Raw genomic sequence first — 20,897 nt, 5'->3', positions numbered from 1 at the left:
GTTCTTAAAAGCACCACAAGGTTCCGAATGGTTGACCGAGTCAAATGCTATTAACACATGTAATCGACTCAGTCTCCTTTTCCACCTTTAACTGAGATGTCACTAATATCCTCTCCTGACAAATACTGAGAGGACGAGCGGCATAGTTTTCGTCTCAGATCGTATCCCCTCCCACTGATCGTGCGCTCCTTTGTGCAGTCGTTCCGCTGCTGCCGTCGCTTTGTAGTGCGAGTCGGGATGGTGATGTTTGAGGCCAATCCTCAAACGGGTGGTGGATGCTCTGGTGTTGATGCGGGACATGGCCAACTTCACACTGGGCCGTAGCTTGGCAATGAACCAGGCGTGGGCCCATGCCATGAAGGCCCGTGAACGGGTGGCCACATGGGGTTCTGCGCTGCCAGCGCGGTCGCAGCGCTCCACTTTCGGTCTTGGTGTCTCCTATATCGCCATATCGGCCTCTTCTCCTCCCTCTCCTCACCGAAGAGAGATCTGGGAGATCGGAAGCTAGAGCCGCCGCACTATCCGGTGCTCTCAGGTTTGATCACGAATCGTAGTCTTGCAACTCTTGCGGGCTTGTAGATTGTTATTGTGTTCTTGGTTCCTGTGGCGATGAGTCGTCCGATGGTCATCGATCGCAGGGAGGGGAGGAAAGACTGGATCGTCGATTGCTTTTGGTTATTGTAGGAATCGTTGTTGGGTTGCTGTTGATGCTCTTCTCTTTTTTCTTATTGTTTTTCCTCTCGCTTTTTGCCATCCCTTCCACTTTACCTTTCCAGTTGCATCAGTTCTTTTGAGCAAATCCAAGCAGTGGATGTCCCTGAGTGATGCTTTATGCAGGTTCTTTGCGTCAGTGTTCAAAAGCTTCCTTGTTTTTTTGCCTATCCCTTTCCCTCCTTTTCGCCTCCTTCTTCAGAGTTATGTTTTGGATCGATACGCCTTTTCATGGAGCAGATCGTTGTGGGTTCTTGTTCATATTCTGTCTCTAGACCCTACCATTAGATGTTTAATGCAAATGGTGCTTCTTTCTGCAGGGTAGGGCGAGCTAGTTGCGCAGCTTTTGCCAGTAGAATTTGGGCGTTGCTCGCGGGGAGAGGGACTGGTAGTGCTGCCGCGGAGATGAGCTACGGAAGCAGCTCGATTGCTTCAGGTTTGATCCCCTTACTGTCTTCTGTTACCGACCTTTAGTTCCGCTGCTGTGTTACGACCTTTGGAATGATTCATTGAATACATTCAGGTGCAAAGACTGCTACGAGGACATTTGACTTCGGAAGGACCCATGTGGTCAGACCCAAGGGGAGGCACCTCGCTACTGTTGTGTGGCTTCATGGCCTAGGTGATAACGGAGCAAGGTATTGGATGCTTCCCTCTTTCTGCTATGGTCTCCTTTTCTTAACTGTTTTGTGTAAGTGACTGAATGATTTCATATTCTGAGCTGTGGACAAAACTAAGCTTTGGTGTTGTCATGAATATATTTTGAGCTGTGGACAAAACTTAGCCTTGGTATTAATAAACCATGGAGAATTCTCTATCGACTGTCAAATTGGCAGTGAAGTTGGCTATGACCATAAATATGTTCTCTGAGCATGAATTTTCATGGGGCAGTGACAATTTGACAATGTTTCATTTAGTCTAATAAGCATATTATATGAAATGGATTGAGATACCATGTTACTTCCGGTTGATCATTTCTTATGCTACATGAAGTTAGGCCATGCATACCATCAGTCTAAGCTGTTGAGCAATCCTTATTGTCACTGTCTGTTTTGGATATTAGCTTCAAACTGGTGGGCATCTTTGTTAGGTGCTTATCTTTGTTCTCAACTTTACTAGAAGCACATGTTATGTTTTATTTATTGTGTTCCTCGACAAGTTTTATGCCATATTGCTTCTCTAAGAGTTATTAGTGCCCTACTTAATGTTTTTGCCTAAAGTTTTATGATAGCCAGCTTATCTTTTCTTTTTATGTTAAATGAAAGAAATCTACTTTCAGTACCTTCTGGTGCTGTCATAAGGTCAGTAGGAAATAGAAATGTGTCTGCCACTTGGTAAAAGGTTAGTAGGAAATAGAAAGTGGATTTAACTTGGAATTTTACACTCTTAGTACTAGGACCGCGGTTGGACCTTGTCCACTTTTGAGAGGAAAACTGAAAAAGATGGAAGGCTTAGTGATGGAACCACTAGTTTAGTAGTTTTCCTTAAGTTCTTCTCCTGGCTCTTTCTGGAGAACCAAACCTTTATGGTTTAAGAAGTATCAATGAGGTCTATGAAATCTCTCTTTGCTTGCATTTTGAGAAAAAGGGTAAGCCCACACATACTGAAACATGAGAGTAAAATACTGGAAGATACAAATTGATTTCAGTTTTTTCTGATTAAACTATTATCTTAAGAAATGCTCTTTACTACAATCATCCCTTAGTATTGTCATGATAATAAGAATTCTACGTGTAACCTTCAGTATAATTGACTGTCTTCTTTTAATTGGTTCTTTGTGAAGATTAAATTTTATATGGAAGTTCATAGTGCACTGTCTGTTATGGTGGCATAATACTTCATAGGTCTGATAGTCTGAACTATAACTAGTTGAAACCTTTTTTTAATTGTTGTTTATTAAGAGTTCTCATAGTTTCACTCTTTGTTTATTTCTTGTTTATGCTGCAGCTGGTCCCAACTCCTGGAAACCCTCCCTCTCCCAAATGTAAGAATAAAATTAATGAATCATTCATGATATGATAACATAGTCTTGTCAATATTTATTCTTCTTCATATAACTAGTATGACTTTTTCTTGTTCATCATTTGCCTGTTTTCTATCATAATCTTATGAACTTCATTGGATCCATGCAGATTAAGTGGATATGCCCGACTGCTCCTACCAGGCCTGTAGCAATTTTTGGAGGATTTCCTTCTACTTCTTGTATGTTTACCAGATTGGCTATGATATCACATCTTACACTTTTCTTTTTCCGTGTGTGTACATGGGTCGGTGGATCTGTGACTCAACTCTTAAGCTGGTTGGATTTGAGTCATAACAAATATATATGGTACTTCCCTAATATATGTTGGCAAGGCACCTTCTAAGTTTTGCTTGTTGTCTAGGGTTTGATGTCACGGATCTGTCAGAGGATGGCCCTGATGACGTTGAAGGACTGGATGCATCAGCTGCTCATGTTGCAAATTTGTTATCAACGGAGCCTGCCGATAGTATGTTCCTCAGAAACATGCATAATTTTTGTGTGTCTGGACACCATGTTGTTGCTGTAAATCCATGGACATCAAGTTTGTTAAGACTATGTGCCGCCTTTACCCTTAATGTAGTTTAGCCTTCCAACTCATTATTAATTGTTCAAAAAAATGAATTAAGTTATTACACCAGGTACTCGAGCTTTCCTAGTGGTGCAATCAGTAAAAGCTGAGATGTTAAGCTAAAGCAGCCTTTTGACTTCATGCAAGAGATGATTTTGCAAGCCCAAAATTTTTATATTATTATAGGCTTCAAACCTTTGATCTAATATCACTAAGCTTTGCAAATATTGCATAAGCCAGTTCTGCATCTATATCACAAGTAGTTTGACCAATGAGAATTAGTGACTTCTTATACTTTTTAACTGGCTATGGCAGTCAAACTTGGTGTTGGTGGATTTAGTATGGGTGCTGCAACTGCCCTGTATTCTGCAACTTCTTGTGCTCATGGAACATACGGAAATGGCAAGCCATACCCTGTCAATCTAAGTTCTGTTGTTGGTCTAAGCGGCTGGCTTCCATGTGCTAGGTATATTGTATTGTCATAAATATAGGTCTTACCTGCCACTATATTGCTTCTACCTTTTCTTCTTTTTTCTGAATCTAGAGATCTCATTTGCGACGCCATTTTATTCTTTTAGGAGCTTGAAGAACAAGTTGGAAGGCTCACAAGATGCTGCAAGACGTGCTTCATCCTTGCCTATTTTACTTTGCCATGGAAAAGGTATTCCTCTACAATCAACATGCAACTGAGCTTCATAATTTTGTTTTTTTCTAGATTCAGACTTGAATGGAACATTTAGATGTTGGCATTGGTGAGATCACATCCAAAAACAAATCTATCTAGGAAATTTATGAACTTGTTGACTGGTTTTAACTCGATTTATGATTGTTATCATGTTTTAGTTGACTATATTAGGGATACAATAGACAAGATAACAGCTTATGTGTCTCTTATGAAACACAGTATGTGGAAAACTGAAGTTGGTCAATAAGATATATTCACTTCAGTGTTGCACTATTCATGCAATATGAGACCTAGAAAATCCACCCCTTCCTTTGGAGAAAGCTCCACGGGCAATTTAATCAGAGTTCATTGATAATTAACTTCAGTGTTGCACTTCTCATGTAAGTGCAACATTCATACTTGTGATGTAATAGCTGTTACGATTTTGAGGAGTTTAGGAGATCTTGATTTGTTTGTTTAGTTGTCATTTTTTGTCTTCTACTTCCATGGTAACTACATTGACATTCCATGCACAACTTCCATGGGTTTATGAAAGGTTAAGTGTGAGGCTGACTGGACATGTTGGTTATTGATAGTAAGGCTTCCAGCAGGTTGTAGTGTATTAGATTGTGTCAATTGTTCATTTATTTGAATTCTTTGACGAGATAGTCAAAATTACAGATTTTCACTGTCAAAATCATCGAAAGATGCTTTCTTGATTATCTTCATGCTGCACCTTTTGATATCTGAACATTTTTCAAGTTGTTATTAGTTATAATTTGTTTTGAAGTTGTTCACTTAATTAAGGTTGCATTTGATTTGAATGATTTAACACAGATCTGCGACATAACATTCCTCTTTTTTCCAAATGTTTGTCCTAATTACTAATTATTTGAAGTTCCACAACTTTTGAGCCATATTACATTCCATAACGGCAACTTGTTTTGTTAAAATTGACTTCTTACAGGAGATGAGGTGGTGCTATATAAACATGGAGAGAGATCTGCTCAGGTTTTAAAATCAAATAGATTCGACAATGTTACTTTCAAAACATACAATGGGTACATACCATCTTCTTAGAAGCATAACCATTTTTTATCAATCAGCCACGTAGTATCCTTTATAGTATTAATTATTGAAATTATGTAGGCTTGGCCACTATACGGTCCCTGGAGAGATGGATGATGTCTGCAAATTTCTTACGGCAACGTTGGGACTCGATGGATCTCATTCTTAACTAAGGAACAACCTAATCATTTTGCATACTGCTGTGGATTGAGAAGAATAAGTGTGGTGCTAGAATCAGTTAGATAATTACTTAATTCATAAATTTTGGTTTGGGGCTTTATGATAAAGCTGGATCCAAAATCCAGCTTCTGTTTATTGTGCCTTATATTAGCAACTTGATGGAATTATTATCAGCTCTAAACATTCATATTTCTGTTTCTTGTTCACATAGTAGTTTATTTTTGTGGATTCAAATTTGAGTTGCCAATGTGCTTTCATTATGGATTATTACAAGCATCTTCATGGAAGCAATTCCTTCTAAAAATTCTTTGCAGCTGCGAGAGTTTTTAGTTTTAAATGCTTGATTTATCATTATTGCTTCGCAAATGACTTTACATGGCCATTCTCATCTGCATGTGATAAGCAGATAATTCTCTCATGGATGGTTTACAATGCTTGATTTATCATTATTGCTTCGCAAATGACTTTACATGGCCATTCTCATCTGCATGTGATAAGCAGATAATTCTCTCATGGATGGTTTACAATGAACATGTGCTTATATTTCATGGTTGTACGGTGAACCAGGAAGCATGCTATGGGAAATTGTTATCATGATCCTTAGACAGCGTAGTCCACATTATGACACTTTGCTTGGCATTTGATGTTTTATATAGGATTCTTAATTTCGATATGTACCATCGATATGTACCATCAAGAATGGACGATATGTATCAATCCAAGAGGATATCGATGCTTGATCCCGTATCGAGATCAAGCAATATGAGATTTGTATCGGACAATAATGATCAAAATCTAATTGGTAGATTTTGAATTTTGATTGTTATCGAGATGTATCGATCGGTACATCTTAGTATTTATTTTTGAAGATTTTTCGTCGATATGTCTCGACATGTTTTGAAGATTTTTTAACTTTTTTTGGGCATATATCATCACTCGGCATGTACTGTTTCGATATGTCTCGACATGTATCATCACTCGGCATATACTGTTTCGAGCATGACTTGGTATATTGACTTTACGTGCTGATCCTTCGTGAACACAAGTGAAAAAATCATAAGCCTCAGTGTAATAAGACTCACATGCTTTACATGGATCAAAATAGAGAATCTTGACTTCACATGCTTTACATGCTGATCCTTTTAAAATGGTTAGGACATTCTATATTGCTTGGCTCCAGTAAGCCCGCTGCATTCATAAATTGGCACCAATGTACATGGCATTCACAGTTACTATAAGTATCATGGAAACACCTGCAAAAATTTTTGTTTCAGGCTTAAGCAAGCAAGTAAATGAGGTCTTTCCCCAACTGCTCTGTTTTTGCATAGATTTGCAGTTGTTTTCTCTCTCCTTTATTGTTCTTTGTTCTCCCCTCCCTTTTTGGTAGAAGTACTTGTCCAAATCATTCTAGGAACTAAATAACCTAAGGTCATGGTAGCTTTTTGATCTCCTTAGCCACTCATAATTGAACTTCTGCTGCAAATTGCGTCGGTTTAGAACTTGATATTGACTTACAACAACAATGGAAGTTAAGGAGGGAAGAAAAGAAGAGCAGCTAGGAAAGTCACCTCATTTCTCATCTAATAGAAGGGAAGTGCCTGATAGAAGCCATGAAAGTTCCTCTTCTGTTGCATATCCAAAACCTTGCCATCTAATCCTGCCTAAGCCATCAAGCAGGAAGATATACCTGCATGCAGCAGCAATGGTTACTCCCAAGTCAGGATAGCTCTATTTAGTGGCAGGATTAGTTTGGAGATTCTCTAATACCCTGTGAGTAGATTCAGAATTTGAAGCTTTTTTCTGAAATAGTAGTGGTCGCCGAAGGAGTACATGACCTGTCTGTGAGGATCGTTGGATTTCCTCATCATCTTGAGGATTAGACGCCTTGCTGGACCCAGTGATAATAGCCAAGAGTCTATGAATGACACCTGAAAAGAATTAAAGTTATGAAGACACAAGTACCATAGATTATGCTCCTCGGATCACCAGAAAGATGTTTATGCAACAGCATCTTGTGCAAATTCACAGACAAAACTAAAGACCATGTTAATTAAAGTTGTTTATAAGCATAAACAATATGGCATGTAAGCATGTGAACTGGTTTCCTTAAAACCGATCAGTTTAATTACCTCGTATATTTGGACTGTCCCAGCATCACTAAAAGAATCCCGAAAAGGAAGGATCCATGATTCAACCATTCCCTGTTCAAAGGAAATGAAGATTTAACAAGGTGTATCCACATTAGAATAGATAACATTGAACACCAAATATTGAAGTGTATATATCTAGGAGAACAGATCTTAGCGAGTTCCTTGAACAAGAAGAACAGCTAAATCCAAATGCATAGTTGCGCGAAAACATTTTACTGTCGATGAAAGGATAAATATTGATTACATGATTCATACTTTGGTACATGAAATGACACCTGATCAGGTTATTGCTAAACAGAATGTTGAATACATACATGCCTCATCCAAAGACATGTGACGATCCACAAGTATTATCAAACCGATGGACAAAAATACTTGACAGACATAGATGGAGCATACAGCAATACTACAATAATAAAATTACCTCATTTTAAAGAGACTACAATTGCTACTAAAAGAATCATTAATCATCCCAAAGAAATCATCTTAACTCACAAACGATGTGAAGAATTACCCTACCAGAGAGCTTGCTCGAAATGAGAGACATAATAATGACACATAAGGAGCAGGCATTTGACTGGTGTCAGTTACTGTTTGTGCTGCATTGATGGGCAATTTCACACATCGACCATCTGGGAAGCTTACTTCCAGGTCCGGGAACTTGACAGCCGTTGATGATGGAATAATAGTGTTATTTGCCATTGCAATCTGCAAAGAAGCATATGATCTGATCAAACTCAACATTACATTGTATATCCTGACTATATATTTCTGTCACCCTTCATTGGTCAGAAAGAAAAAAAACATCCAATATGCATAATTTTCCCTTTTTAGACCTTGAAAAAAAGAGCAAATTCCAGGTATACAATATATGATGAAATGTGATATGCAGATTTAAGAATGTACGACATGCAGTGAGCCTAAGCTGAAAGACTAGGACAGTAAGACCAACACCAAAAGACCTGGAGAAGCCTATGTTCAGATATTAAGATATAAGCATAGAAAATCATGATTATGCAAAAAAAAAAAAAAGAGAAAAAAAAGGCAATCTAAGTGTCAACACATGTTCAAAATGAGTGGAAAACGGCCAAAAACAACTTGTGCAACCTAAGGCTGCTCAAAATATTGATAAAGAAAATTCGTTGTGTCTAACCAAATAGTCACACTATGTTCTATGACAAGAATATGATGCGAAAAGCATAGCTCCATGTATTTTGTAATCTTTACACTTGGAAGACATGATCAGGAATGGTGGAAGTTAAGTGCCCATCATGACAATCCAAGAATTGATAAAAGTATAGATTTAAAATTATTAATAAGCACCTAAAAGTTTATTATACCTTTAGCAAAAAAACTTGTTATATGTGGAACCATGTAAAATGAAGCTCAAGATTTTAGTATATCAGTTAAAGACAAAATTCCACCCAGAAGGTGTCAAAGACGGGCAAATGTTCTGTGCAATAGAAGTGGTTTTGACACAGAAGATAACTCAATGGATTTCCTCAGATGATTAGATCGATAAATAGTTAACTAATGTTCTCCATTTATCTGTCCATTTCCCAACGTATTTTCTGCAAGCAGTTTTTCTTGGTTACTTTCACATGTAATTACATATTTCAAACATTGCACAGCAGGTAAAAGCTTTGTATGACAAAATCACGGCAAGTTAGATTCTCCCGTCCTTTAGATAATCATCAAATCAATATTTCAAAAAGTTAAACTTCAGAAGTTTCACATGATGAAATAAAGTTCCTCCATAGCTCAATTTGACAGAAGACTTAATTATAGACTCTGAGGAATTCATCACACCTTGCCATCATTTTTACGGATCTCTGAAATGTCAGCAAAATATCCTCTGTTTATCTCGTCCGAACTGCACCAGCACAGACGATGAATTGTTGTCAAATATTCTTAGAAACTGTCAACTTTTTAGCAACTAGAATTCTTGTGTGTAATTATGCATTCAAATCTATAACTCCATGGCACCCAAAAAACATCCAAGAACGAATAGCAAAAGAAAGGGGCATTACTTCCTAATAGATATTCTAGCTAAAAGATTGAATTATTCAAGATGACCGTAGTTTGACATCATTGAACCTTAACTGTTTACAATTCATTCAATGGAGCTCAGCAGTCTTTTCACATGTAAATCCTTGTCTGATGTGGAATTTGAACCATTTGATTAGTCCTCTTTGTAACAAAAGATTATATTCATGAGAAAATTCAAACTATCAAAATTCTAAAAAAAACTGAGAAACAACAAAGGTTTTCCACAACATTTAAAATCTTCCTATGATCTAACTGACACAGCATTTGCTTATGAGTAACATTCTTGACTAGAAGCTCTTGTATTTCTCTTTTGCTTCTTTACCCTATTACAATTTGATGTTCTGCTCCATTTGTATTGGAGTAGCTAGACAGAAAAATTAGATGTGATATAGGCTTTTATGAAGTGAAAATATTTTCACATACTTGCAAGCATGGAAGATATAAAATGGGCCCGAGAAAATTGCTCGATTTCCTTTGTTGTCTCCTTTCCAACATTGCCTCATCTGTTCTCCTTAGTATCAACCAATCCATTATAAATATCTACAATAGATATTACTGTTCGGGAGTCAATTCCAATAATTTTCCTACATGGCAATTTCTGTCGTAGATATTACCCTTCAATCCATATTCAATCCTTATTGACAGACTATCACCTTTTTCTCCAACTCTTGACTCAGTAATGTTATTGCCCTTTAATTTAGAGGAAGCTATTGTTCATTCAAGATAAATATATCTCACTTACAGCCTATCTCGCTCCTTCGCAATCGCCTCTTTGTTGCCAAACTGTACATGGTAAACATCAACCCGTGTGATCAGATAATGTCAGCAATGGTAAGACAGAATCGAATGCAGCATGCAGATAGTCAACCTGGTGGAGGTCGAGGAAAGTTCGCAAGAATGTCTGGGAAGGGAGATTGAGAGGGAGAGGCCGCTCTCCAAGGATGGGAGTGTGTATCTTCTGAGCCGAGAACAACACCGAAGTAGGAAAACGAACCACCAATCGTCTCAGCATCATTGTCTGTCAATGCCGAAGAACAGGTTTATCAGAAGCAGCACCCATAAAAGCCATTAACACAGATAAATTAAACACTTTTCTGATTCCAAGATCCTACATAGCAACACCTAAGAGAAATCCCAAAAACACAGATAAAAAAAGTCGAGAACTTTCAGATCAACCCACGGCAAAGATGCAAAATTGGAGGACGAGGAGGAAAAGATCGGAACTGACGTGGTGGAAGGAGGGCGCTGGGAAGTATCAGATCAGGAGATCGTGTGCTTGTGGCCGAGGACGGAGGTCGGTGGAGTCGCGGCCGCAGGAGCGGTGGTTCCAACGAGCACCGTGGCGGCGGGGGTGAGGTCAGCGAGGTTGTCTGTGGTGGGGTTATGTTGGGTTCGGGATCTTAATATGGTCTATTCGTTGGGTCTGAGCGGGCAGTCATCCGCCCAAGCAATCGAGTTTGGCGGACGCGGTCCAAATCGACAGACCTGAACCAAATCAAAGAGGCCGGTCCGACGCGATCCATCACAACCCAACCCGAGGAGGAAGACGAAAGAAAACGATTCATTAATTGCGGAGTGCTGGTAATCGAACGAGTTGATCAGCCTTCTTGGCTTTCTCATCTAACAGTAGCGGCGGCAGTGGAGGAAGGTGGTGTTGGTAGCAAAGCACTGAGCTCGAGGGACGCGATGCTGGGAGGGACGGTCATGGAATCGTCAGTATGGGTGCAAGCTTTGGTCCTTCTCTTCACCTTGGCCGCCTTCTTGGGCCTCCGCTCCTTCCCCAAGCACGCCCTCTCCCGCCTCCGCCGCCCCTCCCAGTCCTCCCTCCAAGCCCGCCGCCACTTTGTCAACGGCGCCCAGCTCCTCGCCCGCGCCCGCGCTCGTCCCTCCGGCGACAGCAGCGGCGGCGGCGGCCGCTCCACCACCGCCCTCGCCCGCTCCGCCTGTGACGAAGCAGATCGTGCCATCGCCCTCGACCCCCGAGACGCCGCACCCCACATCCTCAAGGCCCTTGCCCTCGACCTCCTCGGCCGTCGCCTCCCCGCCCTCCGCTCCCTCGACGCCGCCCTCTCCCCCCCGGCCTCCAAATCCCTCGCCCCCCGCGAGCGCGGCGACGCCCTCTTCAAGCGCGCCGAGCTCCACCTCGCTGTTAACCGACGCCGCCGCCTCGACCAGGCCCTCTCCGACCTCCTCCAGGCAGTGCGGCTCAGTCCCGAGAACGCCAAGGCCTTCTGCCTCCTAGGCGAATGCTACGAGGAGAAGGGGTTGCTGGATGAGGCGACAAAAGCTTACGAGACCGCGATTGACATTGATGCATCCCTGGTCGCTGCTGACGAGGGCCTCCGTAGGTTGTCCGCGACAAAGGTGGGATCTTGATCGACTTCTGTCGCTCAGGTACCCGAATGCCCACCCTCTACTCTCTGGTGCTGTATCTTTCTAGGATTTTGTTTCCTTATAGAGTTCCTATTTGGCTTTCATAACAAAGATTATCTCGTTGCTCTCTGTAATTACTATTTAATACCTCATTTACTCATCTTTTTCTCTAGATATCTCTTCATTTATGAAACAAATCAAGCAAGTTCTTCAGTCCTACCTCATTTACTTAAATGTTTTGTATGGCAAGAAAATGTGCATCTTTCTCTCTAGATATATCTTCATTTATGAAACAAATCAAGCAAGTTCCTCGGTCCTTTTTGGTGCAAGGCTACTTATTTCATCCTCCTATGACCTAGAAACCGGATCTTTTCTGGGTGAAATTACCCTTTATCACCAAAGCTTCAACATCGGATTCCTATGGAACCAGCAAAAGCCAGTGTACTTGTGGGTGAAACCTTTGTTCCTAACTCATCCGTGAATAAGAAACACCACTGGTTGTATCTTGATCTGAGTGAGGTGCCCAAATATCCACCTTCTGCTCTTGCTGCTGTATCCTTATAAGAGGTTTTTTTCCTCACAAAGTGTTGACCACAAAGATATTATCCTGTTGCTCACATATTATTAGTGTTGATGTTGTGTCAGTTGACAAATATTAGTTCAGAGTTTTTATCGGAAAAAGACTGCATCTTGCTTTCAAGCTATCTCTTTGATCATCAACTGAAACAACAAGTTGCAAGTCCTTTATCAACTCTTGTTTCTTCAAGAACCCAATCAGGGGGCTTTAATTCTTGATGAGGATTCCTTTCTTTTAGAAGTTTGAAGCATAAGAATTAAAATATGTCCAGACTCTGCAAAAATAAGTACTTGTTAACAGTTTTTGGTTCTGAAGTTGTCCTTGAACTGAAAGCAAGCTTCACTTTTAGTTGAGGATGTTGTGCCCTGAATGGCTAGCCTTGGATATGTACTTCAAAATTTTCTTTTGCTTCTTCATACTGAGTGCATTCTTTATTATTTATAAAAGTTCAGATTTTCTGTTATAATTTTCATCAGGAGCTTGTTATTTCGAACTATCATAACTGATTTTGTCATGCCTTAACTTTTAGGGAAGTTGAAAATATGACTGACAGGGAATTGAGAACAAGACTAAGGAACTAAAAGTGCAATACACTACAATCGGTTCCGAGCTGAAATGGACTATCATCAAATTTATGAGCTTCTCGTTTAATAAAGAAATAATCGGAAAATTTTGTCACCATATGATGTTGTCATCTGACTTTTTATTGCTGATCAGTAATTCAATTCTCAGTTGAAATATTTTGTAGTAAAGCTGATGAACATGTGCTATTCTACAAGTTATTGCAAGAAGCCAAGAATATCATATTGTAATGTTGAAACCAACATATGTTTTCTCAATAATTGGTACAGTTTTTTTAAGATATTCTGAGCAATTTACCTGTCATACGTAATTCCATAATGACTTTTCTGCTTATATAGATATGAACCATGGCATCTTTTTTGTTTATCTGATCTATCAAATTTCTTTAAAGATACATTGCTTTCTTATGTCAATTTTGAACAATTGATCATATCAATTACAATCAAAATAGTGTCAGTCTTTGTTGCTTAGCAATCTTATGTATTTATTTTCCTAGCCTGTTGCGTAATGCAAAAAGTGAATTTTTTCAGATATTTAACCTTAAGAAATTATTTTAATCTTCAATTTTCACTGTTTCCTTGATACTTGTATAAATTCTATAGCATCTTGATTTGTGTGAACAAAGGCTTAACTTAAGAGTGTGATGAGTACTTCCAATAACTTAGGCTTAAGTATCTTGAGGCAATGGTTTAGGCTCAACAGGTTATTAGATCAATTATTCCATGATAAATGATATCAAAAGAGACATCGGATTGGATATGATGGGAGATTCAATGAGGAAATAACTACCATGGATGGGGTTATAGATAATATCATAATATGGTACGAAGCTCCCACTGGCTAAGCCTTATATGGGGTACTACTATTAACCTGGCTTAAGTATTTTGGACCGATGATTTAATCTCAATAAATAATGGATCAGTTATCCCATCAGGTCTTGATAAGTTGTGAGCATCCCAATGAAGGTTCTCCCTGCAAACAGCAAAGTCAGAAGTTCAGTGTGCTCTAACTTGCCCAACTGTCATAATTCTTCCAATCTATGTAGTAGTGTAGTCTACTATTAAGTTGGCCATAAGTTGTATTACCGGTGCTCATAAGTGGCACTTAGTTTCATGCTGCTGTGGCTCATTCCAGGTATGATTAGGAAAATGGCAACCTCTGAGACCTTAACAGTTTCAGTCAGTAATTGCTCTCCTTTCAAAGCTTCAATATCATGGCAACATGTGTTTTTCTTGTTGTAGTGGCACCTTGTCTCCAGCAATTTGATGTCCTCCCACCATATAGGTGATAAGCCCAAGAAAGATCCTTCACACATCTTAGGGCTCATTGCACCAAAGATGTACAAAGTCATCTCCATGGACCAAAATCAACCATGAGATTCTGCACTTTTACAGCACTACCTTGATCCTCCATTGTCATTGAAGATGCATGGTTAGAGTACCCAATGAAACCCTTAGTCACATCAAATACTCGGACCAAAATCAACCATGAGATTCTGCACTTTTACAGCACTACCTTGATCGTCCATTGTCATTGAAGATGCATGGTTAGAGTACCCAATGAAACCCTTAGTCACATCAAATATATTTCCTTAACCCTATCTCTGCTATAATTTTTTCAACGTACCCTTGCCCAAATTCTTTGGACAATAATGGAGACTGCATGCATACCGTAGCCTATGGTAAAGGAACTCCTACGAGTGTGGAGAACTTTTTTGGAGAGGGAGACTGTCCCCTTGAAGTTATGGCAAGAGTTGCCGGTGAACCTGACCCTTCAAACAAGTATTGTTCTTGAATCTTTAGTGTGTAGGACCCATCATTTATTCAAGGCGCAAGAGCAAAGGACCAAGGAAGAGAATCGAGAAGGACCAAGAATCAAGAGCCATCGAGGGCTAAGGGTCCTTTATCCAATCAGGGGCTGGATGTTACGACCCAACATGACAAAACTCTAGACCAATAAATTCATACTTGCATAAATGTCTCTTTAAGAATTCATGGCTACAAACTGTTTTTTTGTCCATTTTATTATCTCAATCACTTACATAGTCATCATAGATTGAATAATCTATCTATAAATAAAGCAAAAATCCCTTGAGACACATTAATTGTTGGTGCCAAATCATAATTTTAAACTTGATCTTCTGATTTTTCTTTCTGAAAAAAAATTTCAACAATCATACTGGGTATGCATATCCTGAAAACAAAATTGTTAAACAACATAAAATTTCTTAATTGAGATTGCAATTAATATAATATCATAATCATATAGTAACATGACATGCAGAGGATGTATAGGTTGCATCACATAATCACATAGAGTCATGATTATTAGTCCACTATCCATGGTCATAATTTAGATAGTGCACTCTCCTAACAGATAATGATTTATTATTTTATAAGATGAGTTCTTTTTGAGAATTTAGAGAATCCATGTTACACTCTCAACAGCATGTGGATGAAGTAGAGGGATCCTCACCTGCCAAAACAATGAATGAGAATAAGTTATTTCCATAGGAAAGAATGGCCTTGAAGGGAATTACCCTGCAAAGATTGGCATGTTTACCTTTACAGTATTGTATTTTATCATTCAAGCAAGCAATTAATGGCTATTTTTCATAGTGAATTCATTCAGTAGGTGCCACTTATTCCATAATATAATCATAGCTCCTTTTATGTGGAGTATAACTATTTGGAGATCTTATGACCATACCAATGCCAATATAAGTAAATCATTATTTTAACTTATTTTCATGCATGATACTTGTATCTATGTATGCAAGAATAATGTGTCCAACATGGTATATTTATTTATCTCAACAATGGATCATATGCATGTAATACATATAACATGGCATGGCATATGTAAATGGCATCAATAACATCAATATTCCATGTGCATTATATTAAAATATTAATTTCATTCTAAACAATTGGTCAAAGTCAAAATAAATCAAATTTTCCAAGTAATAAATCCATGGTAGAATACCATAAGAACCTCTGAAAATATCTATCAGACCCTAACCTGGGCTTGAACTAGCCTAGTTCGCAAACTAGGTCATCTAGCTTAGATCAGCCTGGAACGACCCAAAGTCAGCTTGAACTAGCCTGGTTTGGGCTCAGCCAGATAAGGCCATTCGTTGGGTTGTGTCGGACCAATCGACCATCTCTCTTCTTTGTTTTTTTGGGTTTCAGAGTTAAATAAATAAATAAAAACATGTATACTAAAAAAAATAATATCATGCAATTTAGAAATTTAATAGAAATTTACAAATCGTTTTGTACGTAAATTAATAACATCCTTTCAACAATAAAAAGAAAAAAAAGACCAATTGATATTGGTTAATATATTTAATATCTTAGTTCTAACTTTAAATCTTAATCATAATCTTAATTTTTACAGCAATTAAAGTTAATTTTATATAATTTTCTAAACCATTAATCCATAGCCTGTATTCACAAATTAAAGCAAGTTTATAATAAACAATTTCTTCAATATTGTATCTCAAAGTCCAAATATGATATAGTATGCATATTGCTATATCTATTTGTGTATATTATTTCTTGATTAATACCAAAATAGATAATTAATTTCAATAACGGAACATGTTATCATTTAAATAAATAAAATCATTAAATAAAGAAGGTAGTGAAGAACCTACAATATCGGAAAGATGATGACTCTGGCATACTCCTTTCTTTTAGTCCTCCCTTGCAATCAAGTCCCTCCAAGACCAGTAAAAAGGGAAATAGAATTTTAATTAATATGAGGAATTTTATTTCATTTTTTTAAATAGAATTTTTTTAAAATATTCTCTATCAAGGTATTTATAAGTAGAAAACAAATAATTATTGATGGAATGTCTTCCATAACAATTTATGAAAAAATAGGAAGTAAATAATAAGTGATGAGACATGTACTAAATCTGGTTTTTCAATTAGGAAATAAAATAAAGAGGATTAAACTGTGGGTCGTTATTCATATGCAACATCACTTGACATTTTGCTGTGTGAGAATGTGACATCACATGTTTGATATGTAGGATGATTGGATGACACTGGAACAATTTGAAATGAATTGGTCATTATATCAAGATCCATCTATTCAAAATAATTTGTTGGGTTTTGCTTTCTCTTTTTGTATTTGAATTATTGATGAATTATCATGTTCAAATGCATCAATCATAAAAAAAAAAGGGTTTATAGTGTAACATTTATTATAGTTACACTATTAGTGCATTAGTTAACAGCAGAGTCCATGTCATAACTGTATTTGTGAGTTTTCTTTTCAGGAATATCACCTACAATTAGGAATTGCTGCCTAATTATCATACAACTTTTGCACTTAAAATTTTGTGCCTAAAATATTTGTGTGGAACATGTGCAGGTATAAAGAAGCAGATGTTATAACAAGCTTACATAGAGGACCGGGTTTGTGCGCTTAGAAAGATTATATTGCAATTCGGATGCTAGTATTTTGCTCGGCATCCTCTTAATTGGTTGAAGAATTATAGTGGTAGCTGCAAATGAAGGCTCACTATGTGCTCATTGTAGATGATCTGTATCATCACTTGGTGTAGGAGTAAGACTTTTGATTGGAACTGTTAACGGAGTTCATCATTGCTTCTAGTAAATTGTAATCTACCTCGGAAGATAAGGGTGGGATATTCCACGGTGAAACTCTACTCCGCTGCGCAGGTTGTTGTGTGCCAGTCAAAGTTGTATCCTTCTCTGTTTTGTGATCCAATGTTCTTGTTGCAAGACATGCAAATGTAGCTACTTTGTGATCATGAGTATTTGTTCATGTACTCTGTTCATTTGACATTGATGATCTCAAATGCTATTCTGAGGATGTTTCTTTGGTTAATTGAAGTGGTAAACAATCACTGCAACAGCTGATTAGATGGTGAATAGAATTTGGTCCTGATGAGATTTGAATGTGTATGTTGTTGTGTGCGGTAGAGACTCACCATCTCTATGAGTTGCTCACCCAACTCCATTTATGTTGTTGTGTGCGGAAGAGACTCACCATCTCTGTTAACAAAACGATAACCGTCACAATGCTCTCTTTCTCGGGGTGGCATACGAACATTAGGCTTGGAAGGGGCCCAATCGATGGGCCGTTCAGCTCAGAACGCGTGGCAGATCTCCTCTGACACGGACTCCGTTAGAACGACGACTCCGTTTCACGCACGCGAAAAGACGCTTTTCTTTTGGGAAACTGCTGATTCCTTTGGATGGGACCCGACTTGACTCCCAGTTGTGGGAGACCTATAAATACCTTGCATTCTTCCATTCCTTCTCGTCTCGCTTCTTTCGCCCTTCCCTTTGCTCGATTGATCTTTCTCCGATTACTAACTACTACATGGAGTTTCCGACCTCAATCCCGCCGCCCGTCTCTTCGGTTCCCTCGCTTGACCTAGACGCGATCGTTCTGTGGCCACCATCAAACCCTCATCTTCCTCCGAACGAACAACAGGGATGTATGGCGCCTCCCCCTCCCAAGAGACCACGGCTCTTCTTGCACGCACCACAAGAAGAAGAGGAAGCAGCCTCGCCGATGATGATTGCTTCCGCGCCTCTTCCTGCTGCTTTCGTTCCAAACATGCCGCCGGCGTCATTTTCGACAATGCCTCCTCCTCGTCCTCTTCCTCCCACGAACGCGCCGAACCAGGTGCTCTTCAAGACGCGCCTCTGCCAGAAATTTAGGGCGACGGGGTCCTGCCCCTACGGAGACTCCTGCAACTTCGCCCACGGGCCGGAGGACCTCCGCCAGCCGCCGCCAAACTGGCAGGAGATCACCAGGACGCAGAAGATCTGCAGGAAGTTCTACGCTGGGGAAGTTTGTCCCTACGGGGAGAGATGCTTGTATGCGCATGTGAGAAGAGACGGCTCGGTCGTGGCCCCCGCCGGCCGATCGCATCCTCCCAGGAGTTTTGGTTCCGCCGGCGGGAGTTATGAATCTAACCGGAGTATGCCGAGGTCGTGGAATTCGAAGCCCTTTCACAATCAGGAAAACACTAGTCGCCCCACCAATGAGGAGCGTCGCATCTCGGCTCATGGTTCTTCAGGTACACTTTTCGAAGCCTTTGGTTAACTTTAAACTGAGTATTTGTTTCAATGGCTTATTTGTTGGCTTTAAACTGAGTGTTTGCTTTAATGGCTTATTTGCTGCTCTTCTGTTCACATGAGTTGTTTGTTCCATTCTTTCGTGGTTGACATATGTTTTGCTCGATGTAGTGCTCTGTTTGCCATTTTGTTGGACTCTGCCACAACTGAACTAAATATCCGAAATGAGCGGATTGATTCTTCACAAACACAGACTGTCTAAATTGGTAGAATAGCAATTGCAAGTTCCTAAAATACTAGTATGTGCACATTGATATGTGTCTGCATGGCCTTCTGCCTTAGGAGAAGGCATCTCTCATAGTATATAGCTGCTCTACATCATGGTGACATGGCGGTGCCTTGCACAACAATTAAAGTATGGAATAACTACTTCAAGCTGGTGTATAAAACATTGATGTAACCTTGCTGATATTTATCTTTTTTGTTTGAAATAGATTTTTTATTTTTATTATTCAAATATTAATAGACAAACTACAAAACAATTTTTGTTGCTGAGTATATCTCCACAAATATGAACTTTAACCTAGTGTCCTAGTTCTACTAGGGCTCTTCGAGGCAATAACAACAATAACATGGATGATTGATTGAGCTTAATGATCATATGCTCACTACTTTCCAAATAAAATAATGTAAGTCCTCTTTAAAAATGTATTTAATTTGAAACTTCATTCTAGAGGAAACAAAAGGGAAGCAGAAAATATCAGAGGTATTAGTAAATCTATAATTTACTTCTTGGCCAACTTTAAATAACACAGCACATTGCCCTCAAGCAAACACTAAATTAAACTTTAAATCTTTAAATTTTAAAGCCTTATTGAGTATGAATTTTTTTTAAACAGTTTTTTAACTTGACTGAGATTATGACCATAGACTGTAAATGGAGGATGAATCTAATGATATAAAAGGAAAGATTTTTGGATTTATTCTTTGCCCATTTCATTGTACCTTCTAATGCATGCCCATGTCCATTTCATTATACCTTCAAATGCATGTTCATGTTAGGCTTCTAGTTGGAGAAAAATTCTTTTCATTTACAACATGCCATCATCATGGTTGAAGATGTTACATGTGATTCCTCCAATGCAATTGCTATGAGCATCTCCATGTTGTACTTATAATTTGTCCACACCAGTTGTAGCCCTTTGCCTACATGATCATATTTCTATGTTTGGAAATATGTTGGAGCTATTTTCTTAATTACAATCATAAGAGATTTTTTGAGAATATGTTGCCTTTTGTGTTAATATCATAGCATTAATTCCTTAAAAAAACTATAGAAGAAAAAAAGCAAAATATGAAATCGAGCCTTTCTATTATCTCTTATGTTCATAAATTAATTTTGTTATATGTTTTATGTTGCAGAATCGAAGAAACCTCCAACGAGTGTCGATGTTGATATAGATGATTCAAATAATTTTATTTCTGATGGAATAGTCTTAACCAACCCTGACAAACCTACAAAGATTTTTTTGAAAGTACAGCGTATCAAAAAGCTAAATCATATTTATGCAGACTGGATCAGTTAATATGCCACTGCACAACAAATCGATTCCAAATGGGATGTATAATTTTAGATAGAAAAATTATGCATCTAGTTAGATAGGGTAATCAATTATCTGATCTGATTTCTTTCAAGGTTGTAGAGAGGGTTTATAGGTAGGTACCTTTGCTCCATTTGAGTTGACTAAGTGTACCCATTATAGGAATAAAAACTTACTTTTGTGATTAATTTTAGTTACTGTTCTTATGTTATCAGACAAGTTGAGATGTAACCATTATAATTGCAACTTGAATTTCAATTATGTTTTATCATGTATGATTTGTTGT

General features: G+C 38.5%; 4 protein-coding genes across 7 annotated transcripts; 3 read left to right on the top strand and 1 right to left on the bottom strand.

The window, feature by feature from the left end:
* Positions 1–377: 377 nt before the first annotated feature.
* Positions 378–5,420, top strand: LOC135673163 (uncharacterized). The gene is made up of 10 exons (XM_065181952.1): positions 378–535; positions 1,032–1,147; positions 1,235–1,349; positions 2,659–2,695; positions 2,844–2,913; positions 3,096–3,200; positions 3,618–3,768; positions 3,881–3,963; positions 4,934–5,027; positions 5,116–5,420. Exons 2-10 carry the CDS (start codon positions 1,117–1,119, stop codon positions 5,201–5,203), a joined length of 774 nt encoding a protein of 257 aa, XP_065038024.1. The 5' UTR covers positions 378–535; positions 1,032–1,116; the 3' UTR covers positions 5,204–5,420.
* Positions 5,421–6,260: 840 nt separating this feature from the next.
* LOC135673159 (uncharacterized) lies at positions 6,261–11,011 on the bottom strand. Of its 3 annotated transcripts, none has more exons than XM_065181946.1 (9): positions 10,594–11,011; positions 10,282–10,431; positions 10,156–10,196; positions 9,174–9,237; positions 7,884–8,072; positions 7,344–7,415; positions 6,982–7,142; positions 6,783–6,901; positions 6,261–6,690 (listed from the first exon to the last, which is right to left on the bottom strand). In XM_065181946.1, the coding sequence occupies exons 2-8, from the start codon at positions 10,426–10,428 to the stop codon at positions 6,784–6,786; spliced, it is 792 nt and encodes a 263-aa protein (XP_065038018.1). In that variant the 5' UTR covers positions 10,429–10,431; positions 10,594–11,011; the 3' UTR covers positions 6,261–6,690; position 6,783. The 3 variants fall into 3 exon arrangements, with proteins under 3 accessions (XP_065038018.1, XP_065038016.1, XP_065038017.1); XM_065181944.1 differs by having other exon boundaries at positions 10,642–11,011; XM_065181945.1 differs by having other exon boundaries at positions 6,261–6,687; positions 10,642–11,011.
* LOC135673160 (uncharacterized) lies at positions 10,999–17,808 on the top strand. 2 transcript variants are annotated; one of them, XM_065181947.1, is made up of 2 exons: positions 10,999–11,807; positions 17,329–17,808. In XM_065181947.1, exon 1 carries the CDS (start codon positions 11,100–11,102, stop codon positions 11,787–11,789), a length of 690 nt encoding a protein of 229 aa, XP_065038019.1. In that variant the 5' UTR covers positions 10,999–11,099; the 3' UTR covers positions 11,790–11,807; positions 17,329–17,808. The 2 variants fall into 2 exon arrangements, with proteins under 2 accessions (XP_065038019.1, XP_065038020.1); XM_065181948.1 differs by having other exon boundaries at positions 10,999–11,836.
* Positions 17,809–18,263: 455 nt separating this feature from the next.
* On the top strand, positions 18,264–20,670 carry LOC135674914 (zinc finger CCCH domain-containing protein 39-like). The gene is made up of 2 exons (XM_065185179.1): positions 18,264–19,012; positions 20,433–20,670. The coding sequence occupies exons 1-2, from the start codon at positions 18,307–18,309 to the stop codon at positions 20,594–20,596; spliced, it is 870 nt and encodes a 289-aa protein (XP_065041251.1). The 5' UTR covers positions 18,264–18,306; the 3' UTR covers positions 20,597–20,670.
* The last annotated feature ends 227 nt before the right edge of the window (positions 20,671–20,897 follow it).

This window comes from Musa acuminata, chromosome BXJ1-5, assembly GCF_036884655.1.
Source record: "Musa acuminata AAA Group cultivar baxijiao chromosome BXJ1-5, Cavendish_Baxijiao_AAA, whole genome shotgun sequence".
Taxonomy (NCBI): Eukaryota; Viridiplantae; Streptophyta; class Magnoliopsida; order Zingiberales; family Musaceae; genus Musa; species Musa acuminata.
The sequence above is the reverse complement of the archived record's forward strand: the minus strand, read 5'-3'. Positions and strand labels throughout refer to the sequence as shown.

Bases quoted from the DNA above. Each gene is read 5' to 3' on its own strand.
- LOC135673159 (XM_065181946.1), bottom strand. From the start codon at position 10,428: ATGATGCTGAGACGATTGGTGGTTCGTTTTCCTACTTCGGTGTTGTTC. The intron at 8,073-9,173 runs GTGTGATGAATT...GCTTCTTTGCAG, and splicing joins TCCGTAAAAATGATGGCAAG to ATTGCAATGGCAAATAACAC. The intron at 7,143-7,343 runs GTAATTAAACTG...AATTCTTTTCAG, and splicing joins GGACAGTCCAAATATACGAG to GTGTCATTCATAGACTCTTG.
- LOC135673163 (XM_065181952.1), top strand. From the start codon at position 1,117: ATGAGCTACGGAAGCAGCTCGATTGCTTCAG. The intron at 3,201-3,617 runs GTATGTTCCTCA...TGGCTATGGCAG, and splicing joins ATCAACGGAGCCTGCCGATA to TCAAACTTGGTGTTGGTGGA. The intron at 5,028-5,115 runs GTACATACCATC...GAAATTATGTAG, and splicing joins ACTTTCAAAACATACAATGG to GCTTGGCCACTATACGGTCC.
- LOC135673160 (XM_065181947.1), top strand. From the start codon at position 11,100: ATGCTGGGAGGGACGGTCATGGAATCGTCAGTATGGGTGCAAGCTTTG.
- LOC135674914 (XM_065185179.1), top strand. From the start codon at position 18,307: ATGGAGTTTCCGACCTCAATCCCGCCGCCCGTCTCTTCGGTTCCCTCG. The intron at 19,013-20,432 runs GTACACTTTTCG...TTTATGTTGCAG, and splicing joins CTCGGCTCATGGTTCTTCAG to AATCGAAGAAACCTCCAACG.